This window comes from Seriola dumerili, unplaced genomic scaffold (genome assembly GCF_002260705.1).
Source record: "Seriola dumerili isolate Sdu_G_001 unplaced genomic scaffold, Sdu_1.0 BDQW01000149.1, whole genome shotgun sequence".
Lineage (NCBI taxonomy): Eukaryota > Metazoa > Chordata > Actinopteri > Carangiformes > Carangidae > Seriola > Seriola dumerili.
Window position 1 is genome coordinate 18,788,696 of NW_019174404.1, and position 16,989 is coordinate 18,805,684.

At 42.4% G+C, this 16,989-nt stretch overlaps 1 protein-coding gene across 1 annotated transcript in view; it reads left to right on the forward strand.

The window, feature by feature from the left end:
- sobp (sine oculis binding protein homolog) overlaps positions 1-6,684 on the forward strand; it is a 38,023-nt gene extending 31,339 nt beyond the window's left edge. Inside the window, exon 8 of the mRNA XM_022751144.1 lies at positions 4,627-6,684. Coding sequence (XP_022606865.1) covers positions 4,627-6,684 — 2,058 coding nt within the window. The remainder of the gene's footprint in view (positions 1-4,626) is intronic.
- The last annotated feature ends 10,305 nt before the right edge of the window (positions 6,685-16,989 follow it).

A 16,989-nucleotide genomic window follows, 5' to 3' on the forward strand; every position in this document is an offset into this window, starting at 1 on the left:
CAGTCCAGCACGTAATCCCCCTAAAACCACAACTTGTCGTTTTTGCACTTTTATTTTTGTTCGGATTAAACAAATAAGATATGAGGTGTTCATCCGCTGGTAGGCGGATTTTGTTATGTCATCTGTTTCCAGTCTTTATGCTGAGCAGATCAGCTGCAGCCTGTAGCTTCATATTTTGCATTGAGACATGAGAGTGGTATCGATCTCATGTCTTGTTTCTCAACAAGAAAGCAAAATTCCCAAAATGTCAGACTTTGGCTTTAAGTGAAGATGCACCACACTGCCCCATGCCAACAGAGATATTTGGTCTCAGAGAGATCCAGTCTGCTGCAGTGACATTCAAATAAAATCCAGCAGGTCTGTCTCATCATTCTTACAGCGGGAGTTATTTTACTCACTGTGTGTGCGTGAGTGTGTGCTGTGAAATATAGTGCAATTGAGTTTCACCTGGCCAAGTGAGAATGGCCTTTGTATGTCACATCCATAATGACTGATGGTGATGGCTGGCTGTGATAAGAGCAGCCTTATAGGGAGTGTAGCTCTCGTCCTCTCTGGCTTTTATCTACAGTTTAAACTTTTCATGCTCCATTCAGCTTTTAATGAATAAGTCAGATACACAGTGGGGCCAATATAAAACACTGGAAAGGATGTGAACTCTATATGTTTCCCCTTTTGTAATCCAGCTAATTATAACCATTGCAACAGATATTTCAATACACGAGGCCACTGTAAACTGATAGTTTGGTTAATCATAGTAATAAGTCCACATGTTGCAGATGGTCTGTTAAGCATTGCCAAAGTTTAATTTTCTTGTGCAAACTCTAGTGGGGCTTTACTCTGTTTTCTTTTTCCAATGGACCAGGTGCTTTAAGATGGCAGTCTCTTGCTACCTAATCTAGACTCTGGACTGAATCCACAGTGCAACAAGCGCAGTGTTTGTCTTTGCCTCTTCACATTACTGATGGACTTGAATTGTCAGCAGTGGATAGTTTGCTGCCGACAGTTTGGTGTGTGAGACCACCTGATTGATCAAAAACCAAGCGACTGGCTCGCTTCAAGCACCTGGTTCATTTTCATGGGTCTTAATCTGTGATCCTATCCTGCGTGATCCTACGTGATTATGCCAGCAATCTCAGAAGTGCCAAAAGAATCACATATCGACCTGAACAGGGGGATATAGAATCGTGTCCCTTTATGCACTTTTCCTGCTTCATTCTCAGAAACCTCCTCATGCTACATATAAAACCACTTCAGGCACTGCAGCCTCTTCTGAAGCCTCACATTCTTTTCACTGTCTCACACTCTCCAGCCTCTTAACCCTATGCATCCTCCTCCACTTCTTCCTCCTTATTATCTAAATCCTCCACATCCTCTGCAATCTCTTTAACATCTGCAACCTCTTCCTCTTCTTCACTGCCTGAAACTTTCTCCTCCTGCTCTGCAACCTGTTGATCCACAACCTATATAGTTCCCTTTACGCAGCCTGTCCAAGGGGGTAATATTGCACCTTTATTCCACCTCACCGTTCTGTATAAAAGGTATGAATGCAGCATGGGGGGTGGGGGGTGGTGCATTGTTGTTCTGCCTTTAAGATAGTCACAGAGCTGGATGAACATCTGTGTGGGAGCCAGCATGGCGAGACAGACACCGACGCTGCTGTGCCTCTGATCATGCCGGCTTTGTTTTGTTCAGTGTAAACAAGCAAAGGCGGTTTTATGAGGGCTCTTCCTAACGGCAGTATAGCAGGATCTCTGTATAAACGGGGCTAAAGTCTTGTGAAACCTCTTTCTTTCCTGTGACTGCAGCAATAAAATACTCTTCATCCAATCCCTTAACCCCTGAGACTGGCCTCCGATCACTATTTCAAGAATCGCCTCACTTAGCTTGTTAATCTAACCTAATCACACATTAAAACTAGCTTGTGCTTGATCTTGGGATTCTTAAATTTCACAGGCTTGTTCACAGGGTCAGAGGGTGAGAGGGGGAAAAAACAATGACCGCTGAGGTGATTGCACTGGTTTGGAAGCACGATAATTGTTGTAATGCAAACGGTTAAACTACACCACCGATGCTGGTTCGTTGGCCACGATGGAAATAAATGACCATAATTACATTCAACTGCAAACATCTGTGTGCAGGAGTGGGAAGAGAGAGAGAGAGAGAGAGAGAGAGAGAGAGAGAGAGAGAGAAAGCACAACTCCATTAGCGTAATGCGCAGTGAAATTTCACTCACAGTGCAGAAAGTCGTTAAGTGCTCTCCATCTGTCTTTCTGAGTTGAGGAAAATTTCAGTACATTTATTATTTAAAATATCCGGGGCCTACCATTATCAAACTCAACTTGCGAGAGCACCTTTTTGACTCTTACTCAGTCATGGCTCATTGAATTAGCTAGGACTGTATGGGCAGTTAAAACATGTCGAATTCGAGGGACTGAACATCTGAGCACCACCGGTGTAGTGTTTAAGCTGAGCAGTCAAGTCTGATCTGTTTCTGCTGCAGGTTCTTATGTTATCCAGGTGCTTGACCCAAGCTCTATTCATTTGTTAGTTTCAGAATTTCCTGATCCCGACTGAGACACTGCACAATGACTCTGAATTTATCACAAATGCAGAACAACAGTTCATCTTTAAAAACTGTTGTCCTTTTGAAAGATGGCTCTGCTTGTATTACTGATGTAAAACACATATTCTATGTAAAGAACCTGATGTTTTACATGTGCGGCAGCTGCAGGACAGCATGCTATGTATTCTTTGGAAATCCTGGTCAGTGCTACAGTACATCTGCCCAAATAGCCCATGTGAGTCTTTCAGCTGCTGCCAGGCAGCATCCTGCCAAACACACCAGTGTTGTTACGCAGTGTGCAAAGAGGAGTTTATCCACCTTCCGGTTGCATCCTTCAACTTATTAACATTCAGCAGGGGGGCTTAAGGGTCTGTGTGATGGATGGATGTCGTTGAGGGGTCTGACAACTGATTAATGCCTTAATTATCTCCAGCGAGGACCTGCCACTCCTCCCAGAGCTGACAGAGTGAGCTGTGTGTGGCCTGACGAGTAACTCCGTGTTCAGGGCTCGCCCACTGCTATCAGCTCTACCAGGGTCACATTCATTTTCTTCCCAAAGAAAAATTTGCACTTTTTGTGCTGAAAAGGTGTGTAACAGTGATGAAACAGTACAGCAAGGTGTTTTGGGATCTTTGCCACTGCAGTGAGTAAGAAAGACACCTTCTCATTTGAACCTCCTCATGTTGGCATCCAGGTCTGGTTTGCTCTCTGCATACAGAAGTGAACCTGCCTTAACGCACAGCACATCAGGAGAAATTTAGTTTGAAACTAAACAAATTCCAATGCTATGCTTAAAAGTTGATCTGCTAATGATCTTGTCATTCAAATTAATAGCTACAGTAGTAAACAAAGAATAATGATTGATTTGGATCCGTTCCAAAAAGAACTTTAAGACAATTTATTGTGATTGGATTTCAGTAAACATGAAGAATAGAAGTGAGCAGTGAAAATGAATGTATTCATAATTCTCAGATAGTTGTAACATTGTGGAACGGTCATCCTAAATGCAGCTCTATTCCTGAAAGATTGTGGTTGTCCACATAATATAGTATAGTATAGTTGTCCTTTCACAACATGCCTAAATAGATTTTGTGTTGAGAAAGCAACACATATAGTGTCCCAAAGGTGCTGATACAGATCCTTAAAAGAAAAAATTTCATTTTCAGTGATAATCACTACTGCAGGGGCCACCAAAGGTATTCACATCCTGTATGTATGTTCAGCCAAATTACAAACAGCAACATGGCAACAATATTCTGTTTTAGCAAACATGACTGTGTATGTTTCTGTTATAAACTTCAGAGCTTAAAAGTGAAAATCAAAAAGTTCTGCATTAAGCTATTGCAACAATAACCTCTGAAGAGTTAAAGTAAGTCTTTACAACAGTTAAAATGCCTTCTCAGACCATTACTGATCTGGGGTGTGGCCTGAGGTGCAAAATACTTCAAAGCTAAAACTTGCTGCAGTAGGCTTCTATGTAATTCAGTATTGATCAGGACAAACATTAAACTAGATCTCTGTAGCATTTAAAGTGACCTATCTATAATGTCTGTCTACTAGTTGGCACATACTACCACATATCTGAGGAAATAATCTTTTTGTCCAGGCTTTGGTCTCCTAGGGATCTGTGGTTACGTGAGACTGAGAGTGTCTCTGTTGCCGACAGAAGGTGTAAATGCTCATTCCCTGTTCGGACAGAAAGTTGAAGACAAAGTCACTTCAGCAGCAGAATGCCATCATCAGTGCACCTTTACCACTCAGTAGAGGAAACACATCACTGTAGATGCATGCACAAACACACACCATACATTACATAAACGGAATACATACAGGCATGTGTCTTTATAGAAATGTAAGAGTCTTTAGAAACAGCATCAGTTTCCTTAAAGAGAATTTTTTTTTTTAAATGTGTCTATCTCCAGATGGTATGGAGGCTGAGCTTCTGCTTTACCACACTTCAAAGGAGATTGTGTTGTATTCCATCAAGAGCAAATTAGAAGTCTTTTGTATGCAGGGTGACAGGTGCTGATACATTGTGTGTATTGTGTGTGTTTTTGTTGTAGGTGTGTGACTGGTGCAAACATATTCGCCACACTAAGGAGTACCTGGACTTTGGTGCTGGTGAGCGGAGGCTGCAGTTCTGCAGTGCCAAATGCCTGAACCAATATAAGATGGACATTTTCTACAAGGAGACCCAGGCCGCGCTGCCTGGAGCACTGTGTAACCCAGGACATGGGCCTGGTGGGGAGGGTAAGCTGGAGTGCAGTGGAGGGGTACAGCTGCTCACTCCTGAATCCTGGGGAACACCGTTAACGGACCTACGTCGTAAAGCTCCCTCACCAGGGGGGCCCTCCAACACCTCTGCTTTGGCCCCTTCCACTTCTTCTGCCACCTCACCCTCAGACACTGCTGCCGTGTGCTCCCCATCCTCCTCCTCCTCAGCCAAGATCTCCACACCCAGACCCCACGAGAGCCCCACACTTCCCCCTCCGCCTGTTCCCACTTTGCACCCACCAGTCGGTGTTCCCTCTGGTAGCCCCCCCATGGTAATGACACCCAGGGGGCCTATGCCCCTGCCTCTGTTCATGGAGCATCAAATGATGCAGCAGATCCGTCCACCGTTTCTTCGCCCCTCTGCCCACCCAGCAGGGCCCAACAGCCCACTTTCAAACCCCATCATCCCTGGTATTGGTCCACCACCTCCCCCAAGGACCCTTGGTCCAGCATCAAGCCCCATGCACAGGCCCATGCTGTCTCCGCATGTCCACCCATCATCCAATCCCAACCCCGGCATGATGCCCCCCCACCCTGGTATCCCCATGCCAGGTCTCCCTCCTTTCCCCCCAGTCAACATGATGCCCAATGGACCCATCCCCCTGCCCCCAATGATGAACTTTGGCATGCCATCCTTGGCCCCATTGGTACCTCCACCAACTCTCTTGGTCCCTTACCCTGTCATTGTACCCCTCCCAGTCCCAATCCCCATTCCAATCCCAATTCCCTTTAACCCCAAATCTTCCAGGGACCAGCCGGAGAGCAATGGCTCTGTCCGCGGTGCTCCAGAGTCATCGGACTCTTCAGCCTCTGGGCCCCACTCTCCAGGTTCCTCTGGAGGTGACAGAGGGGAGCAGAAAGCAGAGCCAGCTGGTGCAGAACGTCTCTCTCCTTTACGCTCAGAAAGAAGCAGGACGGCAATGGTGGACCTGACTGTGAAGGCAGAGGAAAATTCAGGCAACCTGTGTCTAACCAGCAGCCCCAGACTAATGGACGGTGTGATTGATCTAACAGTGGGCCAGAGGTTGTGCCAACAGCAGGTAATTCAGAGGATGCTACCTGGGGTCCAGGTCAAAGTAGAGGCAGAGGCTGAATCAAGATCTCCACCAGTCGCTGGGCTGGGGAGGGAAGGGAAGGGCTGTCACAATGGTGGGGGGGGAGTCCTCTCACAGGGCCTCCTCAGTGCTTCGCAGCTGGAAGGGGGCACACACTCAAACACACTGGAATCATCAGGCCCACCCTCCGGCAATAACAGCCCTTCTTGCAATGCTGATCCTCCAGTCAGCCAGCTAAACCCCTCTATCTCCAACCTGACCCCACCACCCTTATCAGGCTCAGCACGGACCCAGCCCCAACCCCTGCCCCAACTCCAAGCTAGCCCTGGCGCCCCATGTAATGTCATAGTCAACGGAACAGGATGGCATTCGCTTCTCACTCCTGCCTTTGAGTCTTTCCCTGACCGAAAAGGGGACGGGATTGCAGGAGAAGGTGAGTCAGAGGAGCAGCCAGCCAACGGAGAGCTGGAGCGTGAGGCACTGAAAGAGAACAATTGCTCAGTTGGAGATTGGGAGCCGGGGAAGCGGGACTCAGCACAAGACGAGATGGTAAACACAGTAGAGGGTAAACCAGACCCTGAATCCAGCTTGGATGAGGGCGAGCATGCCTATGCCCTGCCACTGCTGTCTACCGGAGGCTGCGTGGTCATCCAGCCTGTGCCAAAGCCCGGTGCTGACAAGACGGCCATCCTGTCCTGTTCCATCAGCGCCCCTCTATCAGCAGCCGGCAGCCCTGAGCTGGAGCCGCCGCTGAAGAGGAGGTGTCTGCGAATCCGCAATCAAAACAAATGAGGTGGGTTCACATCAGTGTGCTCCCACACTTTCACCCAGTTGTGCACACTTTGTATAAAGTCACACAGATTTATTCAGTGACATTTTGAAGTTCACAGCAGGGTACCCTTCAAATAATCACTTCTGATGTTTCAAATTTCTCCCTCTCCCCATTGTGCATCTTTGAACTATTTAAAATGATCTCCTTTACCAAATTGTTCTTTACTATTACTATTCATACTTATCATCTTAAAATGTGGAAAATTCTGGCAACAGGATTATTTTATTTGGTCCAGTGTATCATGATTATTTTAAATAGAATTAAATAGAGAATTTCACATTAAGATGCTTGATTCAAGGGCAGACACAGTGCACACAGTTTTGTCAGCTGAATTATTATCCAAAAATTCTGTCAGAGTGCATGTTCCTAAGCTTCAACTCCACTGTGACAGATGTGCAGGTGATGTATTTGAATGTCACCTGGGGGGGGCACTCACAGGGACTGACTCTGAAAAGCCTCTTACAGGGTTAGTGAATCAGGAGGGAACATGATATGAAGCCCATTTGTGAAAAGATGAAATGAAACTGCACACCTAAAGAGGAGGTGTTAATACATCTGGATGATGCAGGGGATTTCTAGGATTATCCCAGGTGTCTTACCCAAGCACTTAGAGAGCACAAATGAACTTAACTATATTAAAATAAAATTTTAAGACTCAATATGAGATTAAAAAACTATAAATGGCCACATACAAGATATTATGCATGCACAGTTTATTTTGTTGTGATTTTTTAAAAAGCATTTCTTGCTGGAGCTTGTGTTCAGCTGATACATTAATTTATGAAACATTACATATATATTTTCATTTCACAGGAAGAGTACTTGTTGCTTTATTATACAATGACTATCAGGGGGTCGACTTCTCTTTGGGGCAAAAGGGAACCCTGCATGCTTCAGTGAACTGAAGTATTTCAGTCCCACTGAGCCACTAATGGGAGTGAGGCAGGCAGACGAGATGTTCTGCTAACGTCAAGGTTAAGAAATGCTATTGTCCACTTTTTATTACAAGATTCTTCCAGGCATGAATAGAAAATATATTGTAATATTTACAATTACGAGTGAGAAGGCTATTTAAAGGTTTCAATCCCCCAAACTGTTGTTTTTACCTCTTTTTTTTTTTTTGTCCAAGTCTTAACCAGGGGATCAGAGTTAATTTGAGCCCTGCTCTGACTGGCAGATTACCTCTGAATGTTTCTGAATGGAAATGGGAAGTATTTCATGTCAAAGGATTTATTCAGCACATTAATAACAAATTTAATGATGCACTAGTAGAGTTGTTAATTAAATGAAATTGTATTCAAGAGCAATTGAAGCCCAATTCAAGTTGTGGTAAGATGAGGCGAGTGCTCTGAATTAGAGTAATTAATAAGGACAAAAGATGTTAATCGTTATCACTGTTAAAAGCATACCAGCAGCTGAAATGAATCATGGGAGCAATGGAGAAAATGTACCTCAACCTTTCAGATGGACAATTTTTGGTCACTGATATGCGAGAGTGCAAAAACCTGTTTTCTGTATCTCACCTTTGCCACTTGTCTACAATAAGGCATTCACAAGGCATTCATTATGAAATACCTAAAACATTATGTAAAATTCATGCCACCAGAGAAGCAGACACTGAATATTTAATTCTTTATTTGCCCAAAAGTGTCTTCAAGCTGATTCTGATTGCGTGTACCAAAAGAAAATAACCCAAAATTAGGAAGCAATGCTGAGAATCTGCTTTTTCTTCAGTTTAAAGATTTTAACACCCAAAACTGTTCTTGTGTGGTCTGAACTGAACACCCTCTGTTTTCTTGAATTCATGCACCAACTTTAGCCAAAACAGCTTTGGGGGTTAAGGTTGGAAGGGTGGGGGTGGGGTGGGGAGGGGGGTGGGGTGGGGTGGGGGAGGGGGGGTTGCTCACCCACTGACTCATTCTAGTTCTCCTCCCACTCTGTTTCACAGATGGATGCTCTGAGGGACGCAGTGCCATCAACGACACTCACTTGTCCACCCCCACCTCCAAATCCCACCCCTCCCAACTACACCACTGCACATGTTCACGCACGTTCACACACACACACACACACACCCACACACAAACACACACACACTTTGTTCTTTGTCCTCACCCATCGTCCAGTCTACCAGCACCACAAATCGCCTTCAACGACTGATGAGAGTCCAACCAAACATGTTGACATGTATCATAGTAGAGCGGACAGGACTCCTTTTGTCTGTGTGACAGATACTCTAATGGACTGAACTTCTACAGACTCGACGCCGTGGCCAGCAGGATCGTTTCACCTTCAAACTGCAGACAGTATATCCTTACAACAGGAGGACTTTACTCGGCTGCTTGTCTCCTCATTTAGAGACTCTCAGCCCACACTGCCCCTTTTACCTTATCCACCCTCCCCTATCAAAGCAAGTGCTCTCTGTAATGTCTCTTACTATGGAATGCACTATAGTGTCCGATAGTCAAACTCACTGTTGGGAAATTCGCGAGGGAGAGATTTTCATCCCACTTTGAAATGCTCCTGTTTTGGTCCAGACTGATGCCACGCCACAGGTACCAAATCTCTGCTCCAGTAAGTGTTGTTTTTTTCTCACACAACTTGTCACTAAGGTATAGATTAATTTCACAAATGTTTGACCATAGAGACACAGAGATGGCAAAAATAGAAATTCTGCACTATCTTCTTGGCCTTTGCTTGTCCACAACCTGAAAAAAAATGTCCTTGCCAACCTGACACCAAGTATTGTGGGTGAATCTAAAGGGTGGCAGCTAAAAAAAAAAGAAGCATAACAAGCATGAATACAATATGACTGATGGGCAATTTAAAGAGCTGGAAAACTGTCCTCGGACAAAAAAAAATCAGCATTTGTGTTGAGAATGATTCTTATTGAATCAGCAAACTGGAGGATAAAATATTAACCTTCACCAGCAAGCAGTGGTGTGTGGGTGGAATCATGCAATCTCTGCCATTTTTCCTGTTGCATCGGTTTGTTTGCTTGTAAACTTTACTGAATTTAGATATATATACTGTTACACAAGAACGAGACAGAGTTGTCAAGATAATCACTCATACTATTTACATTTTCACGCCCTCGGGAACACGGTCTGTGTGCTTAAACAGTGAGCCTTGCGAGTAACAGTAATACGGGCTCCTGCTGTTTGAGAACATTTCAAGGCTTACTGCACCTCCGAAAAAACTGGGATGGCATGGCAAAGTAGAAACTCTGCCAAACTGCAATGGGTACTTGCTACCGCAGGCTAGCACTTAATCTTTTCTATAATATTAGTGAATCAGGAGGGAACATGATATGAAGCCCATTTGTGAAAAGATGAAATGAAACTGCACACCTAAAGAGGAGGTGTTAATACATCTGGATGATGCAGGGGATTTCTAGGATTATCCCAGGTGTCTTACCCAAGCACTTAGAGAGCACAAATGAACTTAACTATATTAAAATAAAATTTTAAGACTCAATATGAGATTAAAAAACTATAAATGGCCACATACAAGATATTATGCATGCACAGTTTATTTTGTTGTGATTTTTTAAAAAGCATTTCTTGCTGGAGCTTGTGTTCAGCTGATACATTAATTTATGAAACATTACATATATATTTTCATTTCACAGGAAGAGTACTTGTTGCTTTATTATACAATGACTATCAGGGGGTCGACTTCTCTTTGGGGCAAAAGGGAACCCTGCATGCTTCAGTGAACTGAAGTATTTCAGTCCCACTGAGCCACTAATGGGAGTGAGGCAGGCAGACGAGATGTTCTGCTAACGTCAAGGTTAAGAAATGCTATTGTCCACTTTTTATTACAAGATTCTTCCAGGCATGAATAGAAAATATATTGTAATATTTACAATTACGAGTGAGAAGGCTATTTAAAGGTTTCAATCCCCCAAACTGTTGTTTTTACCTCTTTTTTTTTTTTTGTCCAAGTCTTAACCAGGGGATCAGAGTTAATTTGAGCCCTGCTCTGACTGGCAGATTACCTCTGAATGTTTCTGAATGGAAATGGGAAGTATTTCATGTCAAAGGATTTATTCAGCACATTAATAACAAATTTAATGATGCACTAGTAGAGTTGTTAATTAAATGAAATTGTATTCAAGAGCAATTGAAGCCCAATTCAAGTTGTGGTAAGATGAGGCGAGTGCTCTGAATTAGAGTAATTAATAATGACAAAAGATGTTAATCGTTATCACTGCTAAAAGCATACCAGCAGCTGAAATGAATCATGGGAGCAATGGAGAAAATGTACCTCAACCTTCAGATGGACAATTTTTGGTCACTGATATGCGAGAGTGCAAAACCTGTTTTCTGTATCTCACCTTTGCCACTTGTCTACAATAAGGCATTCACAAGGCATTCATTATGAAATACCTAAAACATTATGTAAAATTCATGCCACCAGAGAAGCAGACACTGAATATTTAATTCTTTATTTGCCCAAAAGTGTCTTCAAGCTGATTCTGATTGCGTGTACCAAAGAAAATAAACCCAAAATTAGGAAGCAATGCTGAGAATCTGCTTTTTCTTCAGTTTAAAGATTTTAACACCAAAACTGTTCTTGTGTGGTCTGAACTGAACACCCTCTGTTTTCTTGAATTCATGCACCAACTTTAGCCAAAACAGCTTTGGGGGTTAAGGTTGGAAGGGTGGGGTGGGGGAGGGGGGGGTGCTCACCCACTGACTCATTCTAGTTCTCCTCCCACTCTGTTTCACAGATGGATGCTCTGAGGGACGCAGTGCCATCAACGACACTCACTTGTCCACCCCCACCTCCAAATCCCACCCCTCCCAACTACACCACTGCACATGTTCACGCACGTTCACACACACACACACACACACACCCACACACAAACACACACACACTTTGTTCTTTGTCCTCACCCATCGTCCAGTCTACCAGCACCACAAATCGCCTTCAACGACTGATGAGAGTCCAACCAAACATGTTGACATGTATCATAGTAGAGCGGACAGGACTCCTTTTGTCTGTGTGACAGATACTCTAATGGACTGAACTTCTACAGACTCGACGCCGTGGCCAGCAGGATCGTTTCACCTTCAAACTGCAGACAGTATATCCTTACAACAGGAGGACTTTACTCGGCTGCTTGTCTCCTCATTTAGAGACTCTCAGCCCACACTGCCCCTTTTACCTTATCCACCCTCCCCTATCAAAGCAAGTGCTCTCTGTAATGTCTCTTACTATGGAATGCACTATAGTGTCCGATAGTCAAACTCACTGTTGGGAAATTCGCGAGGGAGAGATTTTCATCCCACTTTGAAATGCTCCTGTTTTGGTCCAGACTGATGCCACGCCACAGGTACCAAATCTCTGCTCCAGTAAGTGTTGTTTTTTTCTCACACAACTTGTCACTAAGGTATAGATTAATTTCACAAATGTTTGACCATAGAGCCACAGAGCTGGCAAAAATAGAAATTCTGCACTATCTTCTTGGCCTTTGCTTGTCCACAACCTGAAAAAAAATGTCCTTGCCAACCTGACACCAAGTATTGTGGGTGAATCTAAAGGGTGGCAGCTAAAAAAAAAAGAAGCATAACAAGCATGAATACAATATGACTGATGGGCAATTTAAAGAGCTGGAAAACTGTCCTCGGACAAAAAAAAATCAGCATTTGTGTTGAGAATGATTCTTATTGAATCAGCAAACTGGAGGATAAAATATTAACCTTCACCAGCAAGCAGTGGTGTGTGGGTGGAATCATGCAATCTCTGCCATTTTTCCTGTTGCATCGGTTTGTTTGCTTGTAAACTTTACTGAATTTAGATATATATACTGTTACACAAGAACGAGACAGAGTTGTCAAGATAATCACTCATACTATTTACATTTTCACGCCCTCGGGAACACGGTCTGTGTGCTTAAACAGTGAGCCTTGCGAGTAACAGTAATACGGGCTCCTGCTGTTTGAGAACATTTCAAGGCTTACTGCACCTCCGAAAAAACTGGGATGGCATGGCAAAGTAGAAACTCTGCCAAACTGCAATGGGTACTTGCTACCGCAGGCTAGCACTTAATCTTTTCTATAATACATTACCAGTGATGTTCCTGTCATGGGTTAGTTTGAGACTGACTGCACTGAATTTAGAGGGGGCAGAGGGAAGCCAGCTCTTTCATAAATAATTCTTTTGGGTCCTGGTGAAAAACTGCTGAAGTAAAACTACAGGAATATTTCAACAATAAAAACACATTTTGAACATAATTTGGAAAATCTTTACGCATTGCCTCCTGTGTGTCCACTGATCCTGCCAAGTTACTTCATTCTTTTGCCAATTCTTTTTTTTAAGCCAAATCTATAGGCAGTGTTGTCCTTGATTCAGTGTTGTGCTCTATTGGGGCAGTTTAAGTAAAAGCAACACAAACTGTCACTGATCCAGTTTGATCTGATCCACTTACACTCTGGCTTCAGCCTGTGAGCTGGGACACAGTATTTAGTTTACACTCCTATGGAGGGGGCACATTTTACCAGTGCGATACAAGGTATTATCATATGCCAAAGGCCTCTGGTGTGTTGAAACAAAACATGTCACCCAGTTTTCAGTGGAGATGGGACTTCAAACTAAAGATTTGACCACATAATTTATAGTTGCCAAAATAAGAAGCACTTATTTTAAAAGACAGAGGAGAACACAAGTGGATGTCAAAAGCAGTATTACCCTGTTATCTGTCTTTATGGTTTACTCAGTCCTTAAAGGCCTGCCATATGTGACACTGCGAGTAAAGTTCAGGATTAAAAACACAATACAGGAGATGAAGGATTCTCGGTCACGTGTTACATTAGATGTGTACATTGCTCTGCAACCCTTTCCTATCTCACTGCTCTACCTGCAGCCTTTGTTTTATTTCGCTCTGTCATGATGAGACACTGTGTGATCCATTCTTTGCCCAAATGAGGCCCAACATTTACTCATACACTTACTCACATGTAATAAGCATACGTGCTGGTGTCGGATGCAAACACACAATGCACACAGTAAATTTAACTTTGTGTATGTGTGTGTGTGTGTGAGGCAGGTGCAAGCAGAGTGCCCAGCTGAGATTACAGAGTGTTGACTCAGAATAAGCAGTGTGCAACTCTATCTGTTGCCTGTTAGTCAGGCATTTAGGCTTAGCCTGCCGCTTGCCAAGGCCCAGCTTTGGTATCACTTTGAGAATTTCCTCGCCGTTACTTCATTTCTCTCCAAGCAAACGCAGTGAAAATATTCTTTTTAAGCTGCCTGCTACTGTCCTCTTTACCTTTTGCTGAATTGCATTTGGCCATCAGTAGAAATGCTCCTGTCTGTAATTCACAGATTTATACATGCACTACATTTCTTAAATTACAGTTTATATCAGAAGAATAAAAATAGAGCAATTGAAGCCCTATTCCGAAATTGAGATTTCTCTATCAAACCATGAGTTGTCTCATCTGAAATCTTGCCAGTGTAAACATAAAAAGCAGGGTTGATGGAATCCAGAAACTGGACACTGTTTCTAGTGTCTGTGCTGTTTAACAAACACATAACAATCCAAAACCAGGGCCACAGCCAGGATTTTAGAGGACATGAGCCTTTAAATTCAGCTGTGTCCTGTACAAAGTTATTATATGACATGTAGACTGGTAAATTTTTGTCGTGCTGGTGGCATAGATTAATGATGGCCATGTGGGTAGTAGATTGCCATAAAATATACTAAGCAGACAAACATTAATCAGAGCATGCATCCTTTCCAATTTGGCCTCTGCATTAGCTTTCTTCTAGCGCCACCCTCAGGACAAAATATCAACTTTATAAAAACAAGATCCAAAACTGTCGGATTTCAGTTAAAGGAATAGTTCAACATTTTGGGACATCCGCATATTTGCCGTCTTGCAGAGAGTTAGATGAAGAGAGTTATACCACTTGTATGTCAAATGTGAAGCCACAGGCAGCTGCTGGTTGGCTTAGATTTTCATAAAGACTGGGAACAGGGGAAACTAGCCTGGCTCTGCCCAACGCTCTAAAGCTCACTAAATATGTTGTCTGTGTCTGTTCTTTATGGTAAGCTAAGCTAACTGGCTGCTGTGTATTTCACCAAAATGTGAAAATATTCCTTTAAATTTGCCCCCCAGAGGACAAATGCTAAGTCTTTTGGTGACCTTTTCCTGACCTTTCCTCTGGTGCCATCATCAGGTCAAATTTACAATTTTTTTCTGACGACTGCTTTATCTCCCAGAATTCTCTAACTGGGTCGTTCTCTATACCAGAGCTCTCATACTGTTTGAAAAAGGTTGAGGGGGCTTGATTTTTAACGAGGAACTACCCAAAATCCATGGTTACATCTGCTTCTTCTTATTCTTCTGCTTGACGCCTTCACACACACACACACACACACACACACACACACACACACACACACACACACACACACACACAAACACACACACACACACACACACACACACACACACACACACACACACACACACACACACAGACAAAACAACACGCATGTTACGTCTGCTCCTAACCTGCACCATGTTGTGTTGGCGTTACAAACAGTGTACTGTCCGTGTTGGAGACAGATGCTGAAGATATCAAACCCTAACTCTCACATGGAAATCCCGGACCACTGAATCAGTCTTTGTGATGACAAACAGACTCGTGACAAATCTCCAGCATTCCTTTTTTTGATGATAGACTACAGGCCTTGGTCAACAGCCTGAATTATGCAATGACAACTAACTCCAAACCTAATAGAGACGAGTGGTCCACAGACAAAATAAAACATGACATGACTTCATGTTACTTTTCAGAAACAACAGAGAAGTTGCCTTAACTCTTGCTTGTATAATCTCTACAGTTAAGACAATGATGCTCGCTTGTAAAGAAGACTCTCTCTTCTTTGTACAAAATGAAATATACCAGAAACAACAACTTTGTTATCTTGCTAGTGTCAATGTATAGATGATCAGCTTTTTCTGTAACTTGTATGGACTGTCACACTTTTGCTAAGAAACCCTCCCCCCAACTTTCTTGTTCCTAAACATCCAATCTGTTCAACGTTTTAACTCGTGGTGGGCTGTCAATCTTTTTGTGTACATTTTATAATATTATTTATTGTTGACAAGTTTTGCATTTGCAAATAATTAAAAAAAAGTGAAGGTGGTTTGACCTGAGCATTCGATTCCAATGTAAATGCCTGGTGAACAGTGAAATGCTTTTTTAATTATTAAAATGGAGAAAACAGTAATATGAGGAGATGATCTTCTGTCTTTTTATTATGACGTTGTAACATGTACATAACAGGTGGCCAAACTTGCTTTGGAAAATAATCATTTTTTGTGTTGTAACAGTATTTGTTTTACCCAGTGAATTGCTCATGAAGACAAATAAATAAGAGGAACACACAACTCTGTTTCAGACGGGTCATATCTGTTCAAATACATTTCTGTGTACATGTTCCTAGAGGACAACTACACATATACAGGTGAGACTGCACAGTGTGATGACAGACAACATTAAACTAAAAATATATCTCTTTTAGCACTGGTTATTGGGAGATTTTGACTTGATTCATCGTTTTACCACATAATTTACAACCTGTCAGAGCGTCAGTGGAAACCTGTGAAAATATGATTAATAGGTTGCATGTGAATATCAGAGGTGTCATATTATTTAGTTCACATTTTCTGCAATAAAATCTTTAATATAAACACAAAGAAAATGATTCAGTAAAACCTGACAAATTTGTGCATTTGTGCTTTTTAATTGTAATATACTGCAGTGTACAGTGCTCCATATTTGTTGATTTTACATGAACTTCAAGATGTGAACAATCTAGTCCACATGACAACATTTGATTAGTATGATATTATGATATATACAGTATATGATATTGCCCTTCAAGCCCATTTTAAGAAACCATGGCAACAAATGGTCAACCAAGTATAATATGCAAACAAAAAACAAGAATGATAGACCTTCCGTGCTTACAGTTATGCTAAAATATTGTTAATAATGAACTCTCAAGCAATAAATGTTTCAATACATTTTATTATACTGAAAGTTAATCTTTGGTTGTAAGAGTGAGTGAATTGAAAAATTTACAAACTGCTTAACATGGAATGATAAAATTTAACAAAATAATATTATTTCTTATATAATGTAAATAACTCAACAGAAGTCATGATGTGGTGTCAGTGGAGTATTATGTTTTAGAAATATACCCACTCTAAGTGACATGTCATACTGTTTTTCCAATA